The sequence below is a fragment of the Saccostrea echinata genome, unplaced genomic scaffold, assembly GCF_033153115.1.
Source record: "Saccostrea echinata isolate AGI-Se365-2 ecotype Australia unplaced genomic scaffold, CSIRO_AGI_Sech_v1 ptg000047l, whole genome shotgun sequence".
Taxonomy (NCBI): Eukaryota; Metazoa; Mollusca; class Bivalvia; order Ostreida; family Ostreidae; genus Saccostrea; species Saccostrea echinata.
In genome coordinates this window covers 16,848,777-16,872,638 of record NW_026889796.1, presented here as the reverse complement: position 1 = coordinate 16,872,638, position 23,862 = coordinate 16,848,777, and the positions used below count along the sequence as shown (strand labels likewise).

The window sequence follows — 23,862 nt, the reverse complement described above, 5'->3', positions numbered from 1 at the left end:
ACGCAATGTTTTTGGACGTTGTAATGCAGCTCCGGGGTTACCAAACATGTTGATTTCAAAATTAAGTAAATTGATTTCTGTTAAATCGAATGGAATGAAACTTCACACATCAATAAAATAAATATTTTTTATATAAGAAAATGTGTTCTTTTTTAATATTTCATGAGAGTAATATAACGAACTTTTCAACAACCCTCGTATTTGCATAGCGTCGCTAAGTTGACGTCATAACGTCATAGTGTTATTTTCCAAAGAAACTACATATAATAAGATAGCTTTGTAGGAAAATTGATTTGAGATAATTACAAAAATTAAGCTGAATTAAAAAGAGGACATCGTAGACATGCTTCAAAAAAATCTTCGTCAGATTTGGGGACAGGGCCGATTTTGGTGCATAATGTACTTTCTTCTTTGTCCATTTACAGTTCTGTTAAAGAAATTATACTGTTTTCTTTGAATTCGTCCCATCTTAAATTCGCCCACTTGTGTCTAGGATGAAAGGCGAAAATAAAACGGAGGCGAAAATTTCCCTGTATACAAGTATTCTGCTCCATAAAAGTCTTAAGAACATACGCAGAGTAGTTTTGAACTGAATTTTTCATTCCTTGTATACATGAAGACTTCGAATAATTCAAGGACATTTGTGGAATTCATATAATGCCTAATGATGCTGTACATCTCTTCTAAAACACGTTTTGAGGAAATACTAGCGAAATCTATATGTTTGGTAACTTTTGTATATTTTTCTTTCAACAACACAAGGATTTACATCATTTGATATCTATTCAAAACCCTTGGTAATGTATGCTGACTTTTGATCTCAGAAAATCTGATGGTACAATCATATACCTAAAATGTCTTGAAAAAATGTCAGTGGGTAAGGTACCTTGCAATGTATGACCTAAAAATATGAAATCAAAATTTCTTTCTTGCCAACATTCCCTACAACCCCCGAATAATGAATTATACATAAACTTAGAGTCATAGGCACATCTGGCAATCTTTTTCCTATTATTAAATAAATAAAGATATTAATTTAAAAAACAAATTTAAAGACCAAATTACACTCACCCATAATCTTTCCAATGTCCTTATAGCCTGAAATTGAAAACAAAATGGGATGCAATAAAAATAATTAATCCGGTTTAAAGTCCACGTATTAACTAAAAAATCCTTACAGTCAGCAGGATTATATGTCAGATTCAAGTCTGCTTTCATTCTTGATCCAAGATTTCTCATGGCTGCAGATATCTGATTAAGAGTACACTGAACTCCTTTCTCTTTCGTTACTATTTCCATCGAACATTTGATGAATTCACCAAGCACGCTAAAATAATTGTTTTTTAAATATGCATAAAATTTGGATCTCAATCATTGATAAAAGAAATAGTATTCAACTCATAATATTTATTCGATTTAGATAAGCTACATGAAATATTAATCATTTATGCCTTCTTACAATGCTGACATTATAGTATTACAATATTCAAAGTGGATTCATTTGTATGTAATACGATATATAATCAAAAAATGTAGTATTAAAACGTGTCAATACATACCTACAAAATGTTTGATTATCTCTAGCTGTGGTCAGATTAGTTTTATACAAAGGGGCACATTTCCCCCCTACCTCCAGTAGGTACTCCATGTCATCACAGGGGGATGTTTTGTAATTCTCCACTAAATACCAAAGTCATTGTTGAGCAATGAAATGTATCCCAAGAAGAAATTAGTTTCAAGTATGAGTGAGAGCATTTATTTTCCAGAGCAATCGCAAATACGGTAATTACCAAATTCATTGCATTCTTTTATGTATGTTAACAAAAGGGGTATAACAATCAAATTTCATCATACAAAGAGTTTACAATCGTGTAGTAAAAGGATTGTAAATATTTGAAAAAAAATGTGACCTTCTTCTTCATTTACAATTGAAATTTTATGCAGCATATAAAACGTTATTCTTCTTTTAGTAAATAAAATTGGTTGTATGCAAAAATATTCAATAACTGATGAAGAATTCCATGCTTTCAAGTAGACACCAGGAAACTAATACCAAAATTGGAGAAAGAAATTCAAATGAAGGTAAGAAACCTGTATCTTGACAAGTATGACCACATCCATTAAAGCAGCATTTTTGTGTCCCTGTACAATTGCTGTCCATCTGACACTCTTCTGCACATATTCCGGTGGCGTTTCTTGCTACAGCTGGACATTCACCGTCCTTCAGTTCTATGTCGTAAAAAATTTCATTACCAAGAGGAACGAACTAGATATTTCTATAGTGATTTATGGTTTATGATATGGATTATGCATACCTCCTCTAAATAAGAAATAGTTGTCCACTTCTAGAATGTGAATTCTGCCCTTCTTTGTTTCTTCGAAAACTGAAGTTTTAAGATCTGCTAGCGACAGTTTGCTGGTGTCCAGTTTGATTTCAATATCAACATATACACTTCCCTTCCTGTGAGGAGTATGATTTTTTTCCTCTTAAATTTTCATTAGCAAACATGTACAAGTATTTCTTTTTTATTTCTAGGTTATGTTGGAATGAATGACTGCTTGATGAAAGTCTTAAATGCTTGATAGAGAAAATTTGATGACTGTTACTAAGATAGTTGCTTAATGACCTCTTCTTATTATATATGACAACCGGAAAACAAAAATAATCAAATAGAAGTCTCGTTACATTACTAGAGTTTCATATATCCTCACTTACCTAAATCTGACCACAGTAATTCCTAGAATTGCTGGGTGGTTCTCAGATGCTGCTGAAATCTGAATATAAAATAATGCCGATTTTCTTTTCTTGAATAGTTTTTCAAAGACGTCTTTTTTATGAAAAAAAAACTATCAATTTTTTTTCCTATGTTGAAAATTAGCACATTTATACAACCCTTTATTCACAGGGTTTGGGTAAACCAACCTACAAGACACAAAATTATGAAAATTGGTAGAAACTTATATTGAAATATTCTTACATTTGAAATGATACTTCGATTCCATTCTTGAAAATATGGAGACTCTGAATCAGACAAAGATTCACTCCAATTCAAGGACCTCAATCGCACGCTGAAAGCTACTCTCTTCACTGGTAAAAAATACATTAAAATGTGACTTAACATAAATACTTGATGAAGATACATGTACATGCACTGTATACAGGGTTTTTTTTCGCCCCGTGTTATTATCGCCCTATCACACTTGCAAACAATTTTGCCCCGTTTTAAATTTGTCCAGTTACAGTTCTGTTTAAGAAATTATACTGTTTTCTTTGAATTCGTCCCATCTTAAATTCGCCCACTTGTGTCTAGGGTGAAAGGGACGAAAATAAAACGGAGGCCAAACTTTCCCTGTATACAAATATTCTGCTCCATATAAGTCTTAAGGACATACACAGAGTAGTTTTGAACTGAATTTTTCATTCCCCGTATAGATGAAGACTTCGAATAATTCAAAGACATTTGTGGAACTCATATAATGCCTAATGATGCTGTACATCTCTTCTAAAACACGTTTTGAGGAAATACTAGCGAAATCTATATGTTTGGTAACTTTTGTATATTTTTCTTTCAATAACACAAGGATTTACATCATTTGATATCTATTCAAAACCCTTGGTAATGTATGCTGACTTTTGATCTCAGAAAATCTGATGGTACAATCATATACCTAAAATGTCTTGAAAAATTGTCAGTGGGTAAGGTACCTTGCAATGTATGACCTAAAAATATGAAATCAAAATTTCTTTCTTGCCAACATTCTCTACAACCCCTGAATAATGAATTATACATAAACTTAGAGTCATAGGCACATCTGGCAATCTTTTTCCTATTATTAAATAAATAAAGATATTAATTTAAAAAACAAATTTAAAGACCAAATTACACTCACCCATAATCTTTCCAATGTCCTTATAGCCTGAAATTGAAAACAAAATGGGATGCAATAAAAATAATTAATCCGGTTTAAAGTCCACGTATTAACTAAAAAATCCTTACAGTCAGCAGGATTATATGTCAGATTCAAGTCTGCTTTCATTCTTGATCCAAGATTTCTCATGGCTGCAGATATCTGATTAAGAGTACACTGAACTCCTTTCTCTTTCGTTACTATTTCCATCGAACATTTGATGAATTCACCAAGCACACTAAAATAATTGTTGTTTAAATATGCATAAAATTTGGATCTCAATCATTGATAAAAGAAATAGTATTCAACTCATAATATTTATTCGATTTAGATAAGCTACATGAAATATTAATCATTTATGCCTTCTTACAATGCTGACATTATAGTATTACAATATTCAAAGTGGATTCATTTGTATGTAATACGATATACAATCAACAAAAAATGTAGTATTAAAACGTGTCAATACATACCTACAAAATGTTTGATTATCTCTAGCTGTGGTCAGATTAGTTTTATACAAAGGGGCACATTTCCCCCCTACCTCCAGTAGGTACTCCATGTCATCACAGGGGGATGTTTTGTAATTCTCCACTAAATACCAAAGTCATTGTTGAGCAATGAAATGTATCCCAAGAAGAAATTAGTTTCAAGTATGAGTGAGAGCATTTATTTTCCAGAGCAATCGCAAATACGGTAATTACCAAATTCATTTGCATTCTTTTATGTATGTTAACAAAAGGGGTATAACAATCAAATTTCATCATACAAAGAGTTTACAATCGTGTAGTAAAAGGATTGTAAATATTTGAAAAAAAAATGTGACCTTCTTCTTCATTTACAATTGAAATTTTATGCAGCATATAAAACGTTATTCTTCTTTTAGTAAATAAAATTGGTTGTATGCAAAAATATTCAATAACTGATGAAGAATTCCATGCTTTCAAGTAGACACCAGGAAACTAATACCAAAATTGGAGAAAGAAATTCAAATGAAGGTAAGAAACCTGTATCTTGACAAGTATGACCACATCCATTAAAGCAGCATTTTTGTGTCCCTGTACAATTGCTGTCCATCTGACACTCTTCTGCACATATTCCGGTGGCGTTTCTTGCTACAGCTGGACATTCACCGTCCTTCAGTTCTATGTCGTAAAAATTTCATTACCAAGAGGAACGAACTAGATATTTCCATAGTGATTTATGGTTTATGTTATGGATTATGCATACCTCCTCTAAATAAGAAATAGTTGTCCACTTCTAGAATGTGAATTCTGCCCTTCTTTGTTTCTTCGAAAACTGAAGTTTTAAGATCTGCTAGCGACAGTTTGCTGGTGTCCAGTTTGATTTCAATATCAACATATACACTTCCCTTCCTGTGAGGAGTATGATTTTTTTCCTCTTAAATTTTCATTAGCAAACATGTACAAGTATTTCTTTTTTATTTCTAGGTTATGTTGGAATGAATGACTGCTTGATGAAAGTCTTAAATGCTTGATAGAGAAAATTTGATGACTGTTACTAAGATAGTTGCTTAATGACCTCTTCTCATTATATATGACAACCGGAAAACAAAAATAATCAAATAGAAGTCTCGTTACATTACTAGAGTTTCATATATCCTCACTTACCTAAATCTGACCACAGTAATTCCTAGAATTGCTGGGTGGTTCTCAGATGCTGCTGAAATCTGAATATAAAATAATGCCGATTTTCTTTTCTTGAATAGTTTTTCAAAGACGTCTTTTTTATGAAAAAAAAAACTATCAATTTTTTTTCCTATGTTGAAATTTAGCTCATTTATACAACCCTTTATTCACAGGGTTTGGGTAAACCAACCTACAAGACACAAAATTATGAAAATTGGTAGAAACTTATATTGAAATATTCTTACATTTGAAATGATACTTCGATTCCATTCTTGAAAATATGGAGACTCTGAATCAGACAAAGATTCACTCCAATTCAAGGACCTCAATCGCACGCTGAAGGCTACTCTCTTCACTGGTAAAAAATACATTAAAATGTGACTTAAGGTCAAGATCTAGTGAATGAAAGGTGCCCACAGATTTCTCAAATTTGAGATACACATTCTTTTAATGATCCTTTACGAATATAGCTTGGTAAAATAATGTGTATCCGGACATAATTTGGGGTAAACTCATCGGAAAAACATATTATAAACTGCCCATTTTCAATGAAAAATGAAGAAAGTCTGGTATAAATATGGGAGTTTTTTCCATCTCAGACAAAGGAAATGTATCAATATTGCCTACAGTCTCTCAGAAAACGGTTTTTCATATCTTCTTGATCTCTACTTTAAAATGATATTAAACGGAATAAGGGTTCCGGAGTTATATTTGACATGATTTCAAATTAAATTCCATGAAAGTGCTTTATTTTCTACATGATTCTATTGAAGCCGTAAAGTACGGGAAAAATTAAGTTTAAATCAATTATGACGTCATAATGAATCTAGCACCAAGAAGAAAGTCTAAACTCATTTACTAGATCTTGACCTTAACATAAATACTTGATGAAGATACATGTACATGCACTGTATACAGGGTTTTTTTTCGCCCCGTGTTATTATCGCCCTATCACACTTGCAAACAATTTTGCCCCGTTTTAAATTTGTCCAGTTACAGTTCTGTTTAAGAAATTATACTGTTTTCTTTGAATTCGTCCCATCTTAAATTCGCCCACTTGTGTCTAGGGTGAAAGGTGCGAAAATAAAACGGAGGCCAAAATTTCCCTGTATACAAGTATTCTGCTCCATATAAGTCTTAAGGACATACGCGGAGTAGTTTTGAACTGGATTTTTCATTCCCTGTATAGATGAAGACTTCGAATAATTCAAGGACATTTGTGGAACTCATATAATGCCTAATGATGCTGTACATCTCTTCTAAAACACGTTTTGAGGAAATACTAGCGAAATCTATATGTTTGGTAACTTTTGTATATTTTTCTTTCAATAACACAAGGATTTACATCATTTGATATCTATTCAAAACCCTTGGTAATGTATGCTGACTTTTGATCTCAGAAAATCTGATGGTACAATCATATACCTAAAATGTCTTGAAAAAATGTCAGTGGGTAAGGTACCTTGCAATGTATGACCTAAAAATATGAAATCAAAATTTCTTTCTTGCCAACATTCCCTACAACCCCCGAATAATGAATTATACATAAACTTAGAGTCATAGGCACATCTGGCAATCTTTTTCCTATTATTAAATAAATAAAGATATTAATTTAAAAAACAAATTTAAAGACCAAATTACACTCACCCATAATCTTTCCAATGTCCTTATAGCCTGAAATTGAAAACGAAATGGGATGCAATAAAAATAATTAATCCGGTTTAAAGTCCACGTATTAACTAAAAAATCCTTACAGTCAGCAGGATTATATGTCAGATTCAAGTCTGCTTTCATTCTTGATCCAAGATTTCTCATGGCTGCAGATATCTGATTAAGAGTACACTGAACTCCTTTCTCTTTCGTTACTATTTCCATCGAACATTTGATGAATTCACCAAGCACACTAAAATAATTTTTTTTTAATATGCATAAAATTTGGATCTCAATCATTGATAAAAGAAATAGTATTCAACTCATAATATTTATTCGATTTAGATAAGCTACATGAAATATTAATCATTTATGCCTTCTTACAATGCTGACATTATAGTATTACAATATTCAAAGTGGATTCATTTGTATGTAATACGATATACAATCAACAAAAATGTAGTATTAAAACGTGTCAATACATACCTACAAAATGTTTGATTATCTCTAGCTGTGGTCAGATTAGTTTTATACAAAGGGGCACATTTCCCCCCTACCTCCAGTAGGTACTCCATGTCATCACAGGGGGATGTTTTGTAATTCTCCACTAAATACCAAAGTCATTGTTGAGCAATGAAATGTATCCCAAGAAGAAATTAGTTTCAAGTATGAGTGAGAGCATTTATTTTCCAGAGCAATCGCAAATACGGTAATTACCAAATTCATTTGCATTCTTTTATGTATGTTGACAAAAGGGGTATAACAATCAAATTTCATCATACAAAGAGTTTACAATCGTGTAGTAAAAGGATTGTAAATATTTGAAAAAAAAATGTGACCTTCTTCTTCATTTACAATTGAAATTTTATGCAGCATATAAAACGTTATTCTTCTTTTAGTAAATAAAATTGGTTGTATGCAAAAATATTCAATAACTGATGAAGAATTCCATGCTTTCAAGTAGACACCAGGAAACTAATACCAAAATTGGAGAAAGAAATTCAAATGAAGGTAAGAAACCTGTATCTTGACAAGTATGACCACATCCATTAAAGCAGCATTTTTGTGTCCCTGTACAATTGCTGTCCATCTGACACTCTTCTGCACATATTCCGGTGGCGTTTCTTGCTACAGCTGGACATTCACCGTCCTTCAGTTCTATGTCGTAAAAATTTCATTACCAAGAGGAACGAACTAGATATTTCCATAGTGATTTATGGTTTATGTTATGGATTATGCATACCTCCTCTAAATAAGAAATAGTTGTCCACTTCTAGAATGTGAATTCTGCCCTTCTTTGTTTCTTCGAAAACTGAAGTTTTAAGATCTGCTAGCGACAGTTTGCTGGTGTCCAGTTTGATTTCAATATCAACATATACACTTCCCTTCCTGTGAGGAGTATGATTTTTTTCCTCTTAAATTTTCATTAGCAAACATGTACAAGTATTTCTTTTTTATTTCTAGGTTATGTTGGAATGAATGACTGCTTGATGAAAGTCTTAAATGCTTGATAGAGAAAATTTGATGACTGTTACTAAGATAGTTGCTTAATGACCTCTTCTCATTATATATGACAACCGGAAAACAAAAATAATCAAATAGAAGTCTCGTTACATTACTAGAGTTTCATATATCCTCACTTACCTAAATCTGACCACAGTAATTCCTAGAATTGCTGGGTGGTTCTCAGATGCTGCTGAAATCTGAATATAAAATAATGCCGATTTTCTTTTCTTGAATAGTTTTTCAAAGACGTCTTTTTTATGAAAAAAAAAACTATCAATTTTTTTTTCCTATGTTGAAATTTAGCTCATTTATACAACCCTTTATTCACAGGGTTTGGGTAAACCAACCTACAAGACACAAAATTATGAAAATTGGTAGAAACTTATATTGAAATATTCTTACATTTGAAATGATACTTCGATTCCATTCTTGAAAATATGGAGACTCTGAATCAGACAAAGATTCACTCCAATTCAAGGACCTCAATCGCACGCTGAAGGCTACTCTCTTCACTGGTAAAAAATACATTAAAATGTGACTTAAGGTCAAGATCTAGTGAATGAAAGGTGCCCACAGATTTCTCAAATTTGAGATACACATTCTTTTAATGATCCTTTACGAATATAGCTTGGTAAAATAATGTGTATCCGGACATAATTTGGGGTAAACTCATCGGAAAAACATATTATAAACTGCCCATTTTCAATGAAAAATGAAGAAAGTCTGGTATAAATATGGGAGTTTTTTCCATCTCAGACAAAGGAAATGTATCAATATTGCCTACAGTCTCTCAGAAAACGGTTTTTCATATCTTCTTGATCTCTACTTTAAAATGATATTAAACGGAATAAGGGTTCCGGAGTTATATTTGACATGATTTCAAATTAAATTCCATGAAAGTGCTTTATTTTCTACATGATTCTATTGAAGCCGTAAAGTACGGGAAAAATTAAGTTTAAATCAATTATGACGTCATAATGAATCTAGCACCAAGAAGAAAGTCTAAACTCATTTACTAGATCTTGACCTTAACATAAATACTTGATGAAGATACATGTACATGCACTGTATACAGGGTTTTTTTTTCGCCCCGTGTTATTATCGCCCTATCACACTTGCAAACAATTTTGCCCCGTTTTAAATTTGTCCAGTTACAGTTCTGTTTAAGAAATTATACTGTTTTCTTTGAATTCGTCCCATCTTAAATTCGCCCACTTGTGTCTAGGGTGAAAGGTGCGAAAATAAAACGGAGGCCAAAATTTCCCTGTATACAAGTATTCTACTCCATATAAGTCTTAAGGACATACGCGGAGTAGTTTTGAACTGGATTTTTCATTCCCTGTATAGATGAAGACTTCGAATAATTCAAGGACATTTGTGGAACTCATATAATGCCTAATGATGCTGTACATCTCTTCTAAAACACGTTTTGAGGAAATACTAGCGAAATCTATATGTTTGGTAACTTTTGTATATTTTTCTTTCAATAACACAAGGATTTACATCATTTGATATCTATTCAAAACCCTTGGTAATGTATGCTGACTTTTGATCTCAGAAAATCTGATGGTACAATCATATACCTAAAATGTCTTGAAAAAATGTCAGTGGGTAAGGTACCTTGCAATGTATGACCTAAAAATATGAAATCAAAATTTCTTTCTTGCCAACATTCCCTACAACCCCCGAATAATGAATTATACATAAACTTAGAGTCATAGGCACATCTGGCAATCTTTTTCCTATTATTAAATAAATAAAGATATTAATTTAAAAAACAAATTTAAAGACCAAATTACACTCACCCATAATCTTTCCAATGTCCTTATAGCCTGAAATTGAAAACGAAATGGGATGCAATAAAAATAATTAATCCGGTTTAAAGTCCACGTATTAACTAAAAAATCCTTACAGTCAGCAGGATTATATGTCAGATTCAAGTCTGCTTTCATTCTTGATCCAAGATTTCTCATGGCTGCAGATATCTGATTAAGAGTACACTGAACTCCTTTCTCTTTCGTTACTATTTCCATCGAACATTTGATGAATTCACCAAGCACACTAAAATAATTTTTTTTTAATATGCATAAAATTTGGATCTCAATCATTGATAAAAGAAATAGTATTCAACTCATAATATTTATTCGATTTAGATAAGCTACATGAAATATTAATCATTTATGCCTTCTTACAATGCTGACATTATAGTATTACAATATTCAAAGTGGATTCATTTGTATGTAATACGATATACAATCAACAAAAATGTAGTATTAAAACGTGTCAATACATACCTACAAAATGTTTGATTATCTCTAGCTGTGGTCAGATTAGTTTTATACAAAGGGGCACATTTCCCCCCTACCTCCAGTAGGTACTCCATGTCATCACAGGGGGATGTTTTGTAATTCTCCACTAAATACCAAAGTCATTGTTGAGCAATGAAATGTATCCCAAGAAGAAATTAGTTTCAAGTATGAGTGAGAGCATTTATTTTCCAGAGCAATCGCAAATACGGTAATTACCAAATTCATTTGCATTCTTTTATGTATGTTGACAAAAGGGGTATAACAATCAAATTTCATCATACAAAGAGTTTACAATCGTGTAGTAAAAGGATTGTAAATATTTGAAAAAAAAATGTGACCTTCTTCTTCATTTACAATTGAAATTTTATGCAGCATATAAAACGTTATTCTTCTTTTAGTAAATAAAATTGGTTGTATGCAAAAATATTCAATAACTGATGAAGAATTCCATGCTTTCAAGTAGACACCAGGAAACTAATACCAAAATTGGAGAAAGAAATTCAAATGAAGGTAAGAAACCTGTATCTTGACAAGTATGACCACATCCATTAAAGCAGCATTTTTGTGTCCCTGTACAATTGCTGTCCATCTGACACTCTTCTGCACATATTCCGGTGGCGTTTCTTGCTACAGCTGGACATTCACCGTCCTTCAGTTCTATGTCGTAAAAATTTCATTACCAAGAGGAACGAACTAGATATTTCCATAGTGATTTATGGTTTATGTTATGGATTATGCATACCTCCTCTAAATAAGAAATAGTTGTCCACTTCTAGAATGTGAATTCTGCCCTTCTTTGTTTCTTCGAAAACTGAAGTTTTAAGATCTGCTAGCGACAGTTTGCTGGTGTCCAGTTTGATTTCAATATCAACATATACACTTCCCTTCCTGTGAGGAGTATGATTTTTTTCCTCTTAAATTTTCATTAGCAAACATGTACAAGTATTTCTTTTTTATTTCTAGGTTATGTTGGAATGAATGACTGCTTGATGAAAGTCTTAAATGCTTGATAGAGAAAATTTGATGACTGTTACTAAGATAGTTGCTTAATGACCTCTTCTCATTATATATGACAACCGGAAAACAAAAATAATCAAATAGAAGTCTCGTTACATTACTAGAGTTTCATATATCCTCACTTACCTAAATCTGACCACAGTAATTCCTAGAATTGCTGGGTGGTTCTCAGATGCTGCTGAAATCTGAATATAAAATAATGCCGATTTTCTTTTCTTGAATAGTTTTTCAAAGACGTCTTTTTTATGAAAAAAAAAACTATCAATTTTTTTTTCCTATGTTGAAATTTAGCTCATTTATACAACCCTTTATTCACAGGGTTTGGGTAAACCAACCTACAAGACACAAAATTATGAAAATTGGTAGAAACTTATATTGAAATATTCTTACATTTGAAATGATACTTCGATTCCATTCTTGAAAATATGGAGACTCTGAATCAGACAAAGATTCACTCCAATTCAAGGACCTCAATCGCACGCTGAAGGCTACTCTCTTCACTGGTAAAAAATACATTAAAATGTGACTTAAGGTCAAGATCTAGTGAATGAAAGGTGCCCACAGATTTCTCAAATTTGAGATACACATTCTTTTAATGATCCTTTACGAATATAGCTTGGTAAAATAATGTGTATCCGGACATAATTTGGGGTAAACTCATCGGAAAAACATATTATAAACTGCCCATTTTCAATGAAAAATGAAGAAAGTCTGGTATAAATATGGGAGTTTTTTCCATCTCAGACAAAGGAAATGTATCAATATTGCCTACAGTCTCTCAGAAAACGGTTTTTCATATCTTCTTGATCTCTACTTTAAAATGATATTAAACGGAATAAGGGTTCCGGAGTTATATTTGACATGATTTCAAATTAAATTCCATGAAAGTGCTTTATTTTCTACATGATTCTATTGAAGCCGTAAAGTACGGGAAAAATTAAGTTTAAATCAATTATGACGTCATAATGAATCTAGCACCAAGAAGAAAGTCTAAACTCATTTACTAGATCTTGACCTTAACATAAATACTTGATGAAGATACATGTACATGCACTGTATACAGGGTTTTTTTTTCGCCCCGTGTTATTATCGCCCTATCACACTTGCAAACAATTTTGCCCCGTTTTAAATTTGTCCAGTTACAGTTCTGTTTAAGAAATTATACTGTTTTCTTTGAATTCGTCCCATCTTAAATTCGCCCACTTGTGTCTAGGGTGAAAGGTGCGAAAATAAAACGGAGGCCAAAATTTCCCTGTATACAAGTATTCTACTCCATATAAGTCTTAAGGACATACGCGGAGTAGTTTTGAACTGGATTTTTCATTCCCTGTATAGATGAAGACTTCGAATAATTCAAGGACATTTGTGGAACTCATATAATGCCTAATGATGCTGTACATCTCTTCTAAAACACGTTTTGAGGAAATACTAGCGAAATCTATATGTTTGGTAACTTTTGTATATTTTTCTTTCAATAACACAAGGATTTACATCATTTGATATCTATTCAAAACCCTTGGTAATGTATGCTGACTTTTGATCTCAGAAAATCTGATGGTACAATCATATACCTAAAATGTCTTGAAAAAATGTCAGTGGGTAAGGTACCTTGCAATGTATGACCTAAAAATATGAAATCAAAATTTCTTTCTTGCCAACATTCCCTACAACCCCCGAATAATGAATTATACATAAACTTAGAGTCATAGGCACATCTGGCAATCTTTTTCCTATTATTAAATAAATAAAGATATTAATTTAAAAAACAAATTTAAAGACCAAATTACACTCACCCATAATCTTTTCAATGTCCTTATAGCCTGAAATTGAAAACGAAATGGGATGCAATAAAAATAATTAATCCGGTTTAAAGTCCACGTATTAACTAAAAAATCCTTACAGTCAGCAGGATTATATGTCAGATTCAAGTCTGCTTTCATTCTTGATCCAAGATTTCTCATGGCTGCAGATATCTGATTAAGAGTACACTGAACTCCTTTCTCTTTCGTTACTATTTCCATCGAACATTTGATGAATTCACCAAGCACACTAAAATAATTGTTGTTTAAATATGCATAAAATTTGGATCTCAATCATTGATAAAAGAAATAGTATTCAACTCATAATATTTATTCGATTTAGATAAGCTACATGAAATATTAATCATTTATGCCTTCTTACAATGCTGACATTATAGTATTACAATATTCAAAGTGGATTCATTTGTATGTAATACGATATACAATCAACAAAAAATGTAGTATTAAAACGTGTCAATACATACCTACAAAATGTTTGATTATCTCTAGCTGTGGTCAGATTAGTTTTATACAAAGGGGCACATTTCCCCCCTACCTCCAGTAGGTACTCCATGTCATCACAGGGGGATGTTTTGTAATTCTCCACTAAATACCAAAGTCATTGTTGAGCAATGAAATGTATCCCAAGAAGAAATTAGTTTCAAGTATGAGTGAGAGCATTTATTTTCCAGAGCAATCGCAAATACGGTAATTACCAAATTCATTTGCATTCTTTTATGTATGTTAACAAAAGGGGTATAACAATCAAATTTCATCATACAAAGAGTTTACAATCGTGTAGTAAAAGGATTGTAAATATTTGAAAAAAAAATGTGACCTTCTTCTTCATTTACAATTGAAATTTTATGCAGCATATAAAACGTTATTCTTCTTTTAGTAAATAAAATTGGTTGTATGCAAAAATATTCAATAACTGATGAAGAATTCCATGCTTTCAAGTAGACACCAGGAAACTAATACCAAAATTGGAGAAAGAAATTCAAATGAAGGTAAGAAACCTGTATCTTGACAAGTATGACCACATCCATTAAAGCAGCATTTTTGTGTCCCTGTACAATTGCTGTCCATCTGACACTCTTCTGCACATATTCCGGTGGCGTTTCTTGCTACAGCTGGACATTCACCGTCCTTCAGTTCTATGTCGTAAAAATTTCATTACCAAGAGGAACGAACTAGATATTTCCATAGTGATTTATGGTTTATGTTATGGATTATGCATACCTCCTCTAAATAAGAAATAGTTGTCCACTTCTAGAATGTGAATTCTGCCCTTCTTTGTTTCTTCGAAAACTGAAGTTTTAAGATCTGCTAGCGACAGTTTGCTGGTGTCCAGTTTGATTTCAATATCAACATATACACTTCCCTTCCTGTGAGGAGTATGATTTTTTTCCTCTTAAATTTTCATTAGCAAACATGTACAAGTATTTCTTTTTTATTTCTAGGTTATGTTGGAATGAATGACTGCTTGATGAAAGTCTTAAATGCTTGATAGAGAAAATTTGATGACTGTTACTAAGATAGTTGCTTAATGACCTCTTCTCATTATATATGACAACCGGAAAACAAAAATAATCAAATAGAAGTCTCGTTACATTACTAGAGTTTCATATATCCTCACTTACCTAAATCTGACCACAGTAATTCCTAGAATTGCTGGGTGGTTCTCAGATGCTGCTGAAATCTGAATATAAAATAATGCCGATTTTCTTTTCTTGAATAGTTTTTCAAAGACGTCTTTTTTATGAAAAAAAAAACTATCAATTTTTTTTTCCTATGTTGAAATTTAGCTCATTTATACAACCCTTTATTCACAGGGTTTGGGTAAACCAACCTACAAGACACAAAATTATGAAAATTGGTAGAAACTTATATTGAAATATTCTTACATTTGAAATGATACTTCGATTCCATTCTTGAAAATATGGAGACTCTGAATCAGACAAAGATTCACTCCAATTCAAGGACCTCAATCGCACGCTGAAGGCTACTCTCTTCACTGGTAAAAAATACATTAAAATGTGACTTAAGGTCAAGATCTAGTGAATGAAAGGTGCCCACAGATTTCTCAAATTTGAGATACACATTCTTTTAATGATCCTTTACGAATATAGCTTGGTAAAATAATGTGTATCCGGACATAATTTGGGGTAAACTCATCGGAAAAACATATTATAAACTGCCCATTTTCAATGAAAAATGAAGAAAGTCTGGTATAAATATGGGAGTTTTTTCCATCTCAGACAAAGGAAATGTATCAATATTGCCTACAGTCTCTCAGAAAACGGTTTTTCATATCTTCTTGATCTCTACTTTAAAATGATATTAAACGGAATAAGGGTTCCGGAGTTATATTTGACATGATTTCAAATTAAATTCCATGAAAGTGCTCTATTTTCTACATGATTCTATTGAAGCCGTAAAGTACGGGAAAAATTAAGTTTAAATCAATTATGACGTCATAATGAATCTAGCACCAAGAAGAAAGTCTAAACTCATTTACTAGATCTTGACCTTAACATAAATACTTGATGAAGATACATGTACATGCACTGTATACAGGGTTTTTTTTCGCCCCGTGTTATTATCGCCCTATCACACTTGCAAACAATTTTGCCCCGTTTTAAATTTGTCCAGTTACAGTTCTGTTTAAGAAATTATACTGTTTTCTTTGAATTCGTCCCATCTTAAATTCGCCCACTTGTGTCTAGGGTGAAAGGGACGAAAATAAAACGGAGGCCAAACTTTCCCTGTATACAAATATTCTGCTCCATATAAGTCTTAAGGACATACACAGAGTAGTTTTGAACTGAATTTTTCATTCCCCGTATAGATGAAGACTTCGAATAATTCAAAGACATTTGTGGAACTCATATAATGCCTAATGATGCTGTACATCTCTTCTAAAACACGTTTTGAGGAAATACTAGCGAAATCTATATGTTTGGTAACTTTTGTATATTTTTCTTTCAATAACACAAGGATTTACATCATTTGATATCTATTCAAAACCCTTGGTAATGTATGCTGACTTTTGATCTCAGAAAATCTGATGGTACAATCATATACCTAAAATGTCTTGAAAAAATGTCAGTGGGTAAGGTACCTTGCAATGTATGACCTAAAAATATGAAATCAAAATTTCTTTCTTGCCAACATTCCCTACAACCCCCGAATAATGAATTATACATAAACTTAGAGTCATAGGCACATCTGGCAATCTTTTTCCTATTATTAAATAAATAAAGATATTAATTTAAAAAACAAATTTAAAGACCAAATTACACTCACCCATAATCTTTTCAATGTCCTTATAGCCTGAAATTGAAAACGAAATGGGATGCAATAAAAATAATTAATCCGGTTTAAAGTCCACGTATTAACTAAAAAATCCTTACAGTCAGCAGGATTATATGTCAGATTCAAGTCTGCTTTCATTCTTGATCCAAGATTTCTCATGGCTGCAGATATCTGATTAAGAGTACACTGAACTCCTTTCTCTTTCGTTACTATTTCCATCGAACATTTGATGAATTCACCAAGCACACTAAAATAATTTTTTTTTAATATGCATAAAATTTGGATCTCAATCATTGATAAAAGAAATAGTATTCAACTCATAATATTTATTCGATTTAGATAAGCTACATGAAATATTAATCATTTATGCCTTCTTACAATGCTGACATTATAGTATTACAATATTCAAAGTGGATTCATTTGTATGTAATACGATATACAATCAACAAAAAATGTAGTATTAAAACGTGTCAATACATACCTACAAAATGTTTGATTATCTCTAGCTGTGGTCAGATTAGTTTTATACAAAGGGGCACATTTCCCCCCTACCTCCAGTAGGTACTCCATGTCATCACAGGGGGATGTTTTGTGATCCTCCACTAAATACCAAAGTCATTGTTGAGCAATGAAATGTATCCCAAGAAGAAATTAGTTTCAAGTATGAGTGAGAGCATTTATTTTCCAGAGCAATCGCAAATACGGAAATTGCCAAGTTCATTTGAATTCTAAAGAAAATATATGACATTGTTTTTTTTTTATTTATACGTGAAATTTTATGCAGCAATTCAATCTGTCACATGTTTACCCCTTTATACAGTGGATATTTCTCATTGAATATCGTTTTCATATCCTCTTTACGTTATGACGTTACAATGGTTTTTGTGATAATTTTATTACGTCAAATATTATAGATTTACAGATTTTAAACAGTTTAAAACTTGAGATAGCTATGTATAGATCATGTGATAAAAAGGATCTCCCATGGTTTGCGGTTAGATATGATTTTTGATCCAACGTTTTGTGTGTTTTTATCCCTTCGCCAAGGCTCGAGGAAAACATCTTATCCAACCACAAATCATGGAAGATCCTATATATACATTTGTTTTTTCGTTTAATAGATAAAATTGATTGTATGCAAGATTTCAAATAATTGATGAAGATTTCAATGCTTTTAAGTATACACCAGGAATATGAACCAAAATTGGAATAGGAAACTTGAAACTACACAATGGAGGATGCCCCCATATAAAAATAATTAATAATGGCTTTGCCGTTCTTGCAAAGAAATTAAAAAAATTAAAAAAGATTTTTTCTGTATATTCCTATGTAAAACTATGATCGCTCCACCCTTACCCTAGGGTCATTTCAATAAATTGAGAATGCTTCCATATAATAGGACTAATCAATACTTTGCTGTTCTTAAGAAGAATGTTATATATATATATATATATATATATATATATATATATATATATATATATATATATATATATATATAGTACCGACCAGACACAACCTAACACCAGAGCGAACCCAAAGCGCACCCCGGGTTCGCTTTCTGGGTTTGCTCGGGGTCCGCTATGGGTCCGCTTTCAGAAATTTTGGGTGCGCTCTGGGTTCGCTTCGGGTTCGCTCTGCGTTCGCTCGGGGTCAGCTCTGGGTCCGCTAGAGCGAACCCGGCGTTCGCTTTCTGGGTTCGCTTTACGCACTCATGCGCGAAGCGGACCCCGCTTTAATCTTGACGCCAGTAAGCTCCGCCCCTTGTTTATTCCAAATACAGCAGTGAAATCGATCATTGTTGTTTTTGTGGCGATCGATACATGTGCATGTGCAGTGGCTGCAATGTTATTGTTGACAACATACACGAACGATCACTTTTTACACAAAATAGTTAAAAATATTTAGGAGTGGATATTTTTAAAAAAAAAAACAACTTATTAATAGATATTTTAGATTAAAAATATTTACTGCTACAATTAATCGACTTTGGAAAACTGAATAAAAAATTATGGAAAAAAATATTTTTGAAACTACATGTAAATAAGATTTAATAGGTATTTCAGATTACAAATAATTATTAATGTAATTCTCCGACTTAGAATTTTTTTTTATCTTTTTGATACGTAAAAATGTAATTTATGATCGAATGCAGCATGTTCTATCATATGATATGATAAGTTGACTGTGAGTTTTGATTCTATTGGATTTTATAATATGCAGTATGGGGGTAAAAAATTTTTAAAAGTGGTCTAAATATTGAATGAATACTTATATTCATCTTTCCATTTATGAATTCAAAAATCAGCATTTTTTTAAAATTCATTCATCTCCAGAAATTAAAATAATAAGTATCAAGGATAAAAAGTAACCCCGACAATCATGTCGGGTACATTTGTCGACTAATTATTTATATAAGTATTGGGAATTAATATTTTTTTTGTGAAAATGTACATTTCTGATGTTTTATTATAAAAATATCATGACTACAATAAGCAGTTAACTGGACCAATCATCAGAGAGAAAAAAAAATCGTTAAACATCTTAAATACGCTTTATTATTTAAAGTTACGCTATTTAAAAGAATTCAATACTGTACGACTTATTATATTGCTTATTTACTACCGATAATTAGTTCGTTCAATAACGTACATGTAAATCGTGCGTTTTTTTTTCTTTTTATTTCAGTTAATAATAATAAAAAAAACAACAAGGTAAATCAAGCTTTACATTATTTTTTTGTAAAAGATAAATCAAAATAATACCATAGTAGTTTACGATTGGACATACAGTACATGCACATTCATGCTGTTCTTTTTTTTTTTTTTTAATTATTTATTTATTAATTTATTTTTTTTTTTACTTTTTTTCAATTAAGAAGATTAATAATTTTGATGTTGATCTGGATTTAAACAAAAATGTAAATTAGAATAATAAAAATAAAATAATTGAATGAAAGCACGTACATATACTTAATCTTGTACAGTATCTTGAGATAATGAAATGTTATAATTTGTCAAAATACTTTTTTTTCTTTCTTTTTTTAGTAACAATTGTGATAACCATTATTTTCTTTTATAAATTAAAGTACTCTTTGTCTGATAAATTTACGCAATATAAATAAATGGATTTTAAAAATAAAAAAAAATAAAGAAAATAAATGTATAAATATAACATGCTACCTAGATATTAATTTATAAATATAAATATTTATTTAATCGTGTTAATAATAATTTCACACTGAACATAAACACGCTTTGCTTGTAGAATGTTTTATTTACATCGAATGACAAACTGGCATGCTGATCGGTCGACGCGCTGATTGGTTAACACGTCTTATCGCTAATCCTGATTGACAGATCAGTCACGCAACACCGAACGCGCGTTCACTTGCTGAATTTGGGATTCGCTTTCGGCGTTCGCTCTGAGTCCACTGCGGGTTCGCTCGAGGTGCGCTCCGGGTTCGCTCGGGGTCCGCTATAGCGAACCCCAAGCGAACCCGAAGCGAACCCAGGCAGCGAACCCGGGGTGCGCTTTGGGTTCGCTTTCTGTTAGGTTGTGTCTGGTCGGTACTGTATATATATATAAAGCACATTTTACAACAACTCTTAAACTAACATAACTGCCCTAACTGAAGAAATATTAATACAGAAAGCACAAAGAAATTCACTTTTATAAGGATACCCACGGGGTTGAACTCTCGACCTTCGGAATCTGTATCCTAGCAGTACAGGAACAGCGTGCTAGACCGCTCGGCTATCTAGGCAAGTCAAAAAACTTGCTTTTGATGCCGATGGAATTCTCGCGGCGCTGCCCTACACTACACAGTCATTGAGAATGGAAGTGAGATACAGTTATTTGGACATTAGTTTTTATTAGAGAATCGTTACCAATACACGTTGTAATGAAATTAATTTTTATTGATTGTATATATATATATATATATATATATATATATATATATATATATATATATATATATATATATATATATATATATATATATTCCTTTTAAAACTTTGTTAGTAGCCCATTGTGGCCCTACTCTAGCCGACGGACCCGTGGGTCATAATATGAACAAACTTAAATCTAGACTACCGGCGGATGCTTTCATAAAAATATTACTAATCATGACTTTGCTTTTCTAGAGAGGAAGATTTTTAAAGATGTTATAATATATTCATATGGAAAACTATAATCGCCTATTGTTGCCCGCCCTAGTTCCGGGGTTCGTGATTTGAACAAACTTAAATCTACCTAATGTAATGAAGCTTTCAAAAAAATTTCATCCCTACTGACCCAGTGATTACTGAGATGAAGAATTTTAAAAGATGTCATTTTATTGCATTTTTAAGTGTGTAATTCTCCTATTTATTTATTGAATAAAAGTGATATTTCGTCACAGTGTGAAATAATATCAAAATGATAATTTGTAACACATTGTGAAAGAATATCAGAGGTCTGGTAATACTTGAGATTTTCCTTTCCTTCACGAACAATATCATAACAGGATGCCAATGGGCCACATCGCTCACCTGAGCATATTGGATCCCCAATTGTGGCCCATCCCTATCCCCGGAGGTCATCATTTGAACAAACTTGAATCTACACTACTTGAGGATGCTTCTATATTAATTAGACTAAACATGGCTTTTCTGTTTTTTTCCTTTATATTCCTATGTAAAAATTTTATCCCCCATTGTGGCCCCACCCTATCCACGGGGGTCATCATTTGAACAAACTTGAATCTACACTACCTGAGTATGCTTCAATATCAAATTAACTAATAATGACTGCTGTTCTTGAAAAGAAGATTTTAAAAGTTTTTTCCTATATATTCCTACGTAAAACTTTGCCCCCCCCCCATTGTGACCCCAACCTAACCCCAAGGGTCATGATTGGAACAAACTTGAATCTAAACTACCTTAGTATGCTTCCATATCAATGTGACTAAACTTGGCTTTTCTGATCTTGAGAAGAAGATTTTTTTCTTTTATATTCCTATATAAAACTTTGACACCCCCATTGCGGCCCAAATCTACCCCAAGTGGGTCATCATTTGAATAAATTTGAATCTACACTACCCGAGTATGCTTCCATATAAAAATGACTAATAATTATATATAATGGCTTTAATGTTCTGGACAAGAAGATCTTTAAATTTTTTTTCCTATATTTTCCTATGTAAAGCTTTGATCCCTAACTGTGGCTCCACCCTTACCCTCAAGGGTCACGATGTGAACAAACTTGAATATACACTATCTGATGATGCTTCCGTATCAATATGACTGAGCACAGCTTTGTTATTCTTGAGAAGAGGCTTTTTATAAAAAATTGTATGTATTCCTATACAAAATTTTGATCCCCTAGTGTGGCCCCACCCTACTCCCCGAGGTCATGATTTGAACAAACTTGAATCTACACTATGTAATGAAAGTTTCATATACTAGTAAGTTTCAAATTTTCTGGCCTAATGGTTCTTTAGAAAAAGATTTTTGAAAGATGATCTCTCCTTGAAAGAGAGTGTGGTCATTTATTTGAACGAACTTGAATCCCATTCAAGGATGCTTTGTGGCAAGTTTGGTCAAAATTGACCCTGTGGTTCTTGAGAAGAAGTCGAAAATGTGAAAAGTATACTGACGGACGCCAGGCAAAATGTGATCAGAAAAGCTCACTTGAGCATGTGTACAATGTTTTCAATCTCACGATCGCTTTAAGCTATGACGTCTCAACCGCTCAACTATGACGTCACAGCCTATGACACCGTGCTACGATTAGAAAAAGGCAAAAGGAAACTCAAGAAAAATAAACAGAAAATTCTATATTTTGTAGTTAAATATGGAATTTATTTCACTAATGAGACAGGATTCTTTTATATTTTCACTCGTGCTTCGCATCGTAAAATTACATGTATGAGAAAGTTCTGTCCCACTCTACAAAACAAATAAAACTGTCCTGTTGGTAACTTAAGTGTTCATGCGACTAGAACATCATGTTTACCTGGTTTTTGACAGGTGTGTCCACATCCATTATAACAACATTTGTCAGACCCTGTGCAGTTGATATCCATCTGACATTCCTCAAGACAAGTTCGAGTTGTACCATTTTGTATGAATGGACACTCACCATCTTTTATTTCTGTAATATATCGTATGTATTCAAACTCATTTCCAGTATGACAATTCTTAAAGAGCATCATACAGAGAATATCCAAATAGATCCTACCTCCTCTGTATATGAAATAGTTGTCAACTTGAAGTTGATGAACGGTTCCGTTCTGTACGACCATTTTGACTGCATTCATAGCATTACTTATAGGCAACAGAAAGCTATCATATGTAAACACCATGTCCACATATATACTTCCTCTCCTGCACAACAAACCGAAATAATGCGACTTATGCTCCATTAAGTATAATATATTTAAAAAAAAACAAGTATGTGATATCATTGCAAAAATTAAGATCACCTCTAGTTACATTTCATTCTAATAAGCACTGATAACCAAGAAAAAATTTAACAACACTATGGCTACATGTAGGAAAAGCAGCAATGAGTTTATTATTGAAAAACTTAAATATATAAGTGGTCTCAACCTACTCCCTCCAGGGCGGGGGGATTTTAGCAAACCTGATTCTACACTAACTGAGGATGCTTCCATATTTCTTTGGAAGACTTTTTAAAGATTTTTCCCTAAAACTTTGA

General features: G+C 32.3%; 1 protein-coding gene across 1 annotated transcript in view; it reads right to left on the bottom strand.

Moving 5' to 3' along the window:
- LOC133202544 (uncharacterized) overlaps positions 1–23,506 on the bottom strand; it is a 38,667-nt gene extending 15,161 nt beyond the window's left edge. Inside the window, exons 1-38 of the mRNA XM_061338381.1 lie at positions 23,383–23,506; positions 23,158–23,295; positions 17,639–17,759; positions 17,256–17,404; positions 17,149–17,175; positions 15,747–15,856; positions 15,483–15,541; positions 15,082–15,227; positions 14,859–14,996; positions 14,325–14,445; positions 13,941–14,089; positions 13,834–13,860; positions 12,431–12,540; positions 12,167–12,225; positions 11,766–11,911; positions 11,543–11,680; positions 11,009–11,129; positions 10,627–10,775; positions 9,117–9,226; positions 8,853–8,911; positions 8,452–8,597; positions 8,229–8,366; positions 7,695–7,815; positions 7,313–7,461; positions 5,804–5,913; positions 5,541–5,599; positions 5,140–5,285; positions 4,917–5,054; positions 4,383–4,503; positions 3,999–4,147; positions 3,892–3,918; positions 2,979–3,088; positions 2,717–2,775; positions 2,316–2,461; positions 2,092–2,229; positions 1,560–1,680; positions 1,179–1,327; positions 1,072–1,098 (exon numbers count right to left, since the gene is read on the bottom strand). Of these exons, the coding sequence (XP_061194365.1) occupies positions 1,072–1,098; positions 1,179–1,327; positions 1,560–1,680; positions 2,092–2,229; positions 2,316–2,461; positions 2,717–2,775; positions 2,979–3,088; positions 3,892–3,918; positions 3,999–4,147; positions 4,383–4,503; positions 4,917–5,054; positions 5,140–5,285; positions 5,541–5,599; positions 5,804–5,913; positions 7,313–7,461; positions 7,695–7,815; positions 8,229–8,366; positions 8,452–8,597; positions 8,853–8,911; positions 9,117–9,226; positions 10,627–10,775; positions 11,009–11,129; positions 11,543–11,680; positions 11,766–11,911; positions 12,167–12,225; positions 12,431–12,540; positions 13,834–13,860; positions 13,941–14,089; positions 14,325–14,445; positions 14,859–14,996; positions 15,082–15,227; positions 15,483–15,541; positions 15,747–15,856; positions 17,149–17,175; positions 17,256–17,404; positions 17,639–17,759; positions 23,158–23,295; positions 23,383–23,506 (4,255 nt within the window). The remainder of the gene's footprint in view (positions 1–1,071; positions 1,099–1,178; positions 1,328–1,559; positions 1,681–2,091; positions 2,230–2,315; positions 2,462–2,716; positions 2,776–2,978; positions 3,089–3,891; positions 3,919–3,998; positions 4,148–4,382; positions 4,504–4,916; positions 5,055–5,139; positions 5,286–5,540; positions 5,600–5,803; positions 5,914–7,312; positions 7,462–7,694; positions 7,816–8,228; positions 8,367–8,451; positions 8,598–8,852; positions 8,912–9,116; positions 9,227–10,626; positions 10,776–11,008; positions 11,130–11,542; positions 11,681–11,765; positions 11,912–12,166; positions 12,226–12,430; positions 12,541–13,833; positions 13,861–13,940; positions 14,090–14,324; positions 14,446–14,858; positions 14,997–15,081; positions 15,228–15,482; positions 15,542–15,746; positions 15,857–17,148; positions 17,176–17,255; positions 17,405–17,638; positions 17,760–23,157; positions 23,296–23,382) is intronic.
- Between the last annotated feature and the right edge of the window lie 356 nt (positions 23,507–23,862).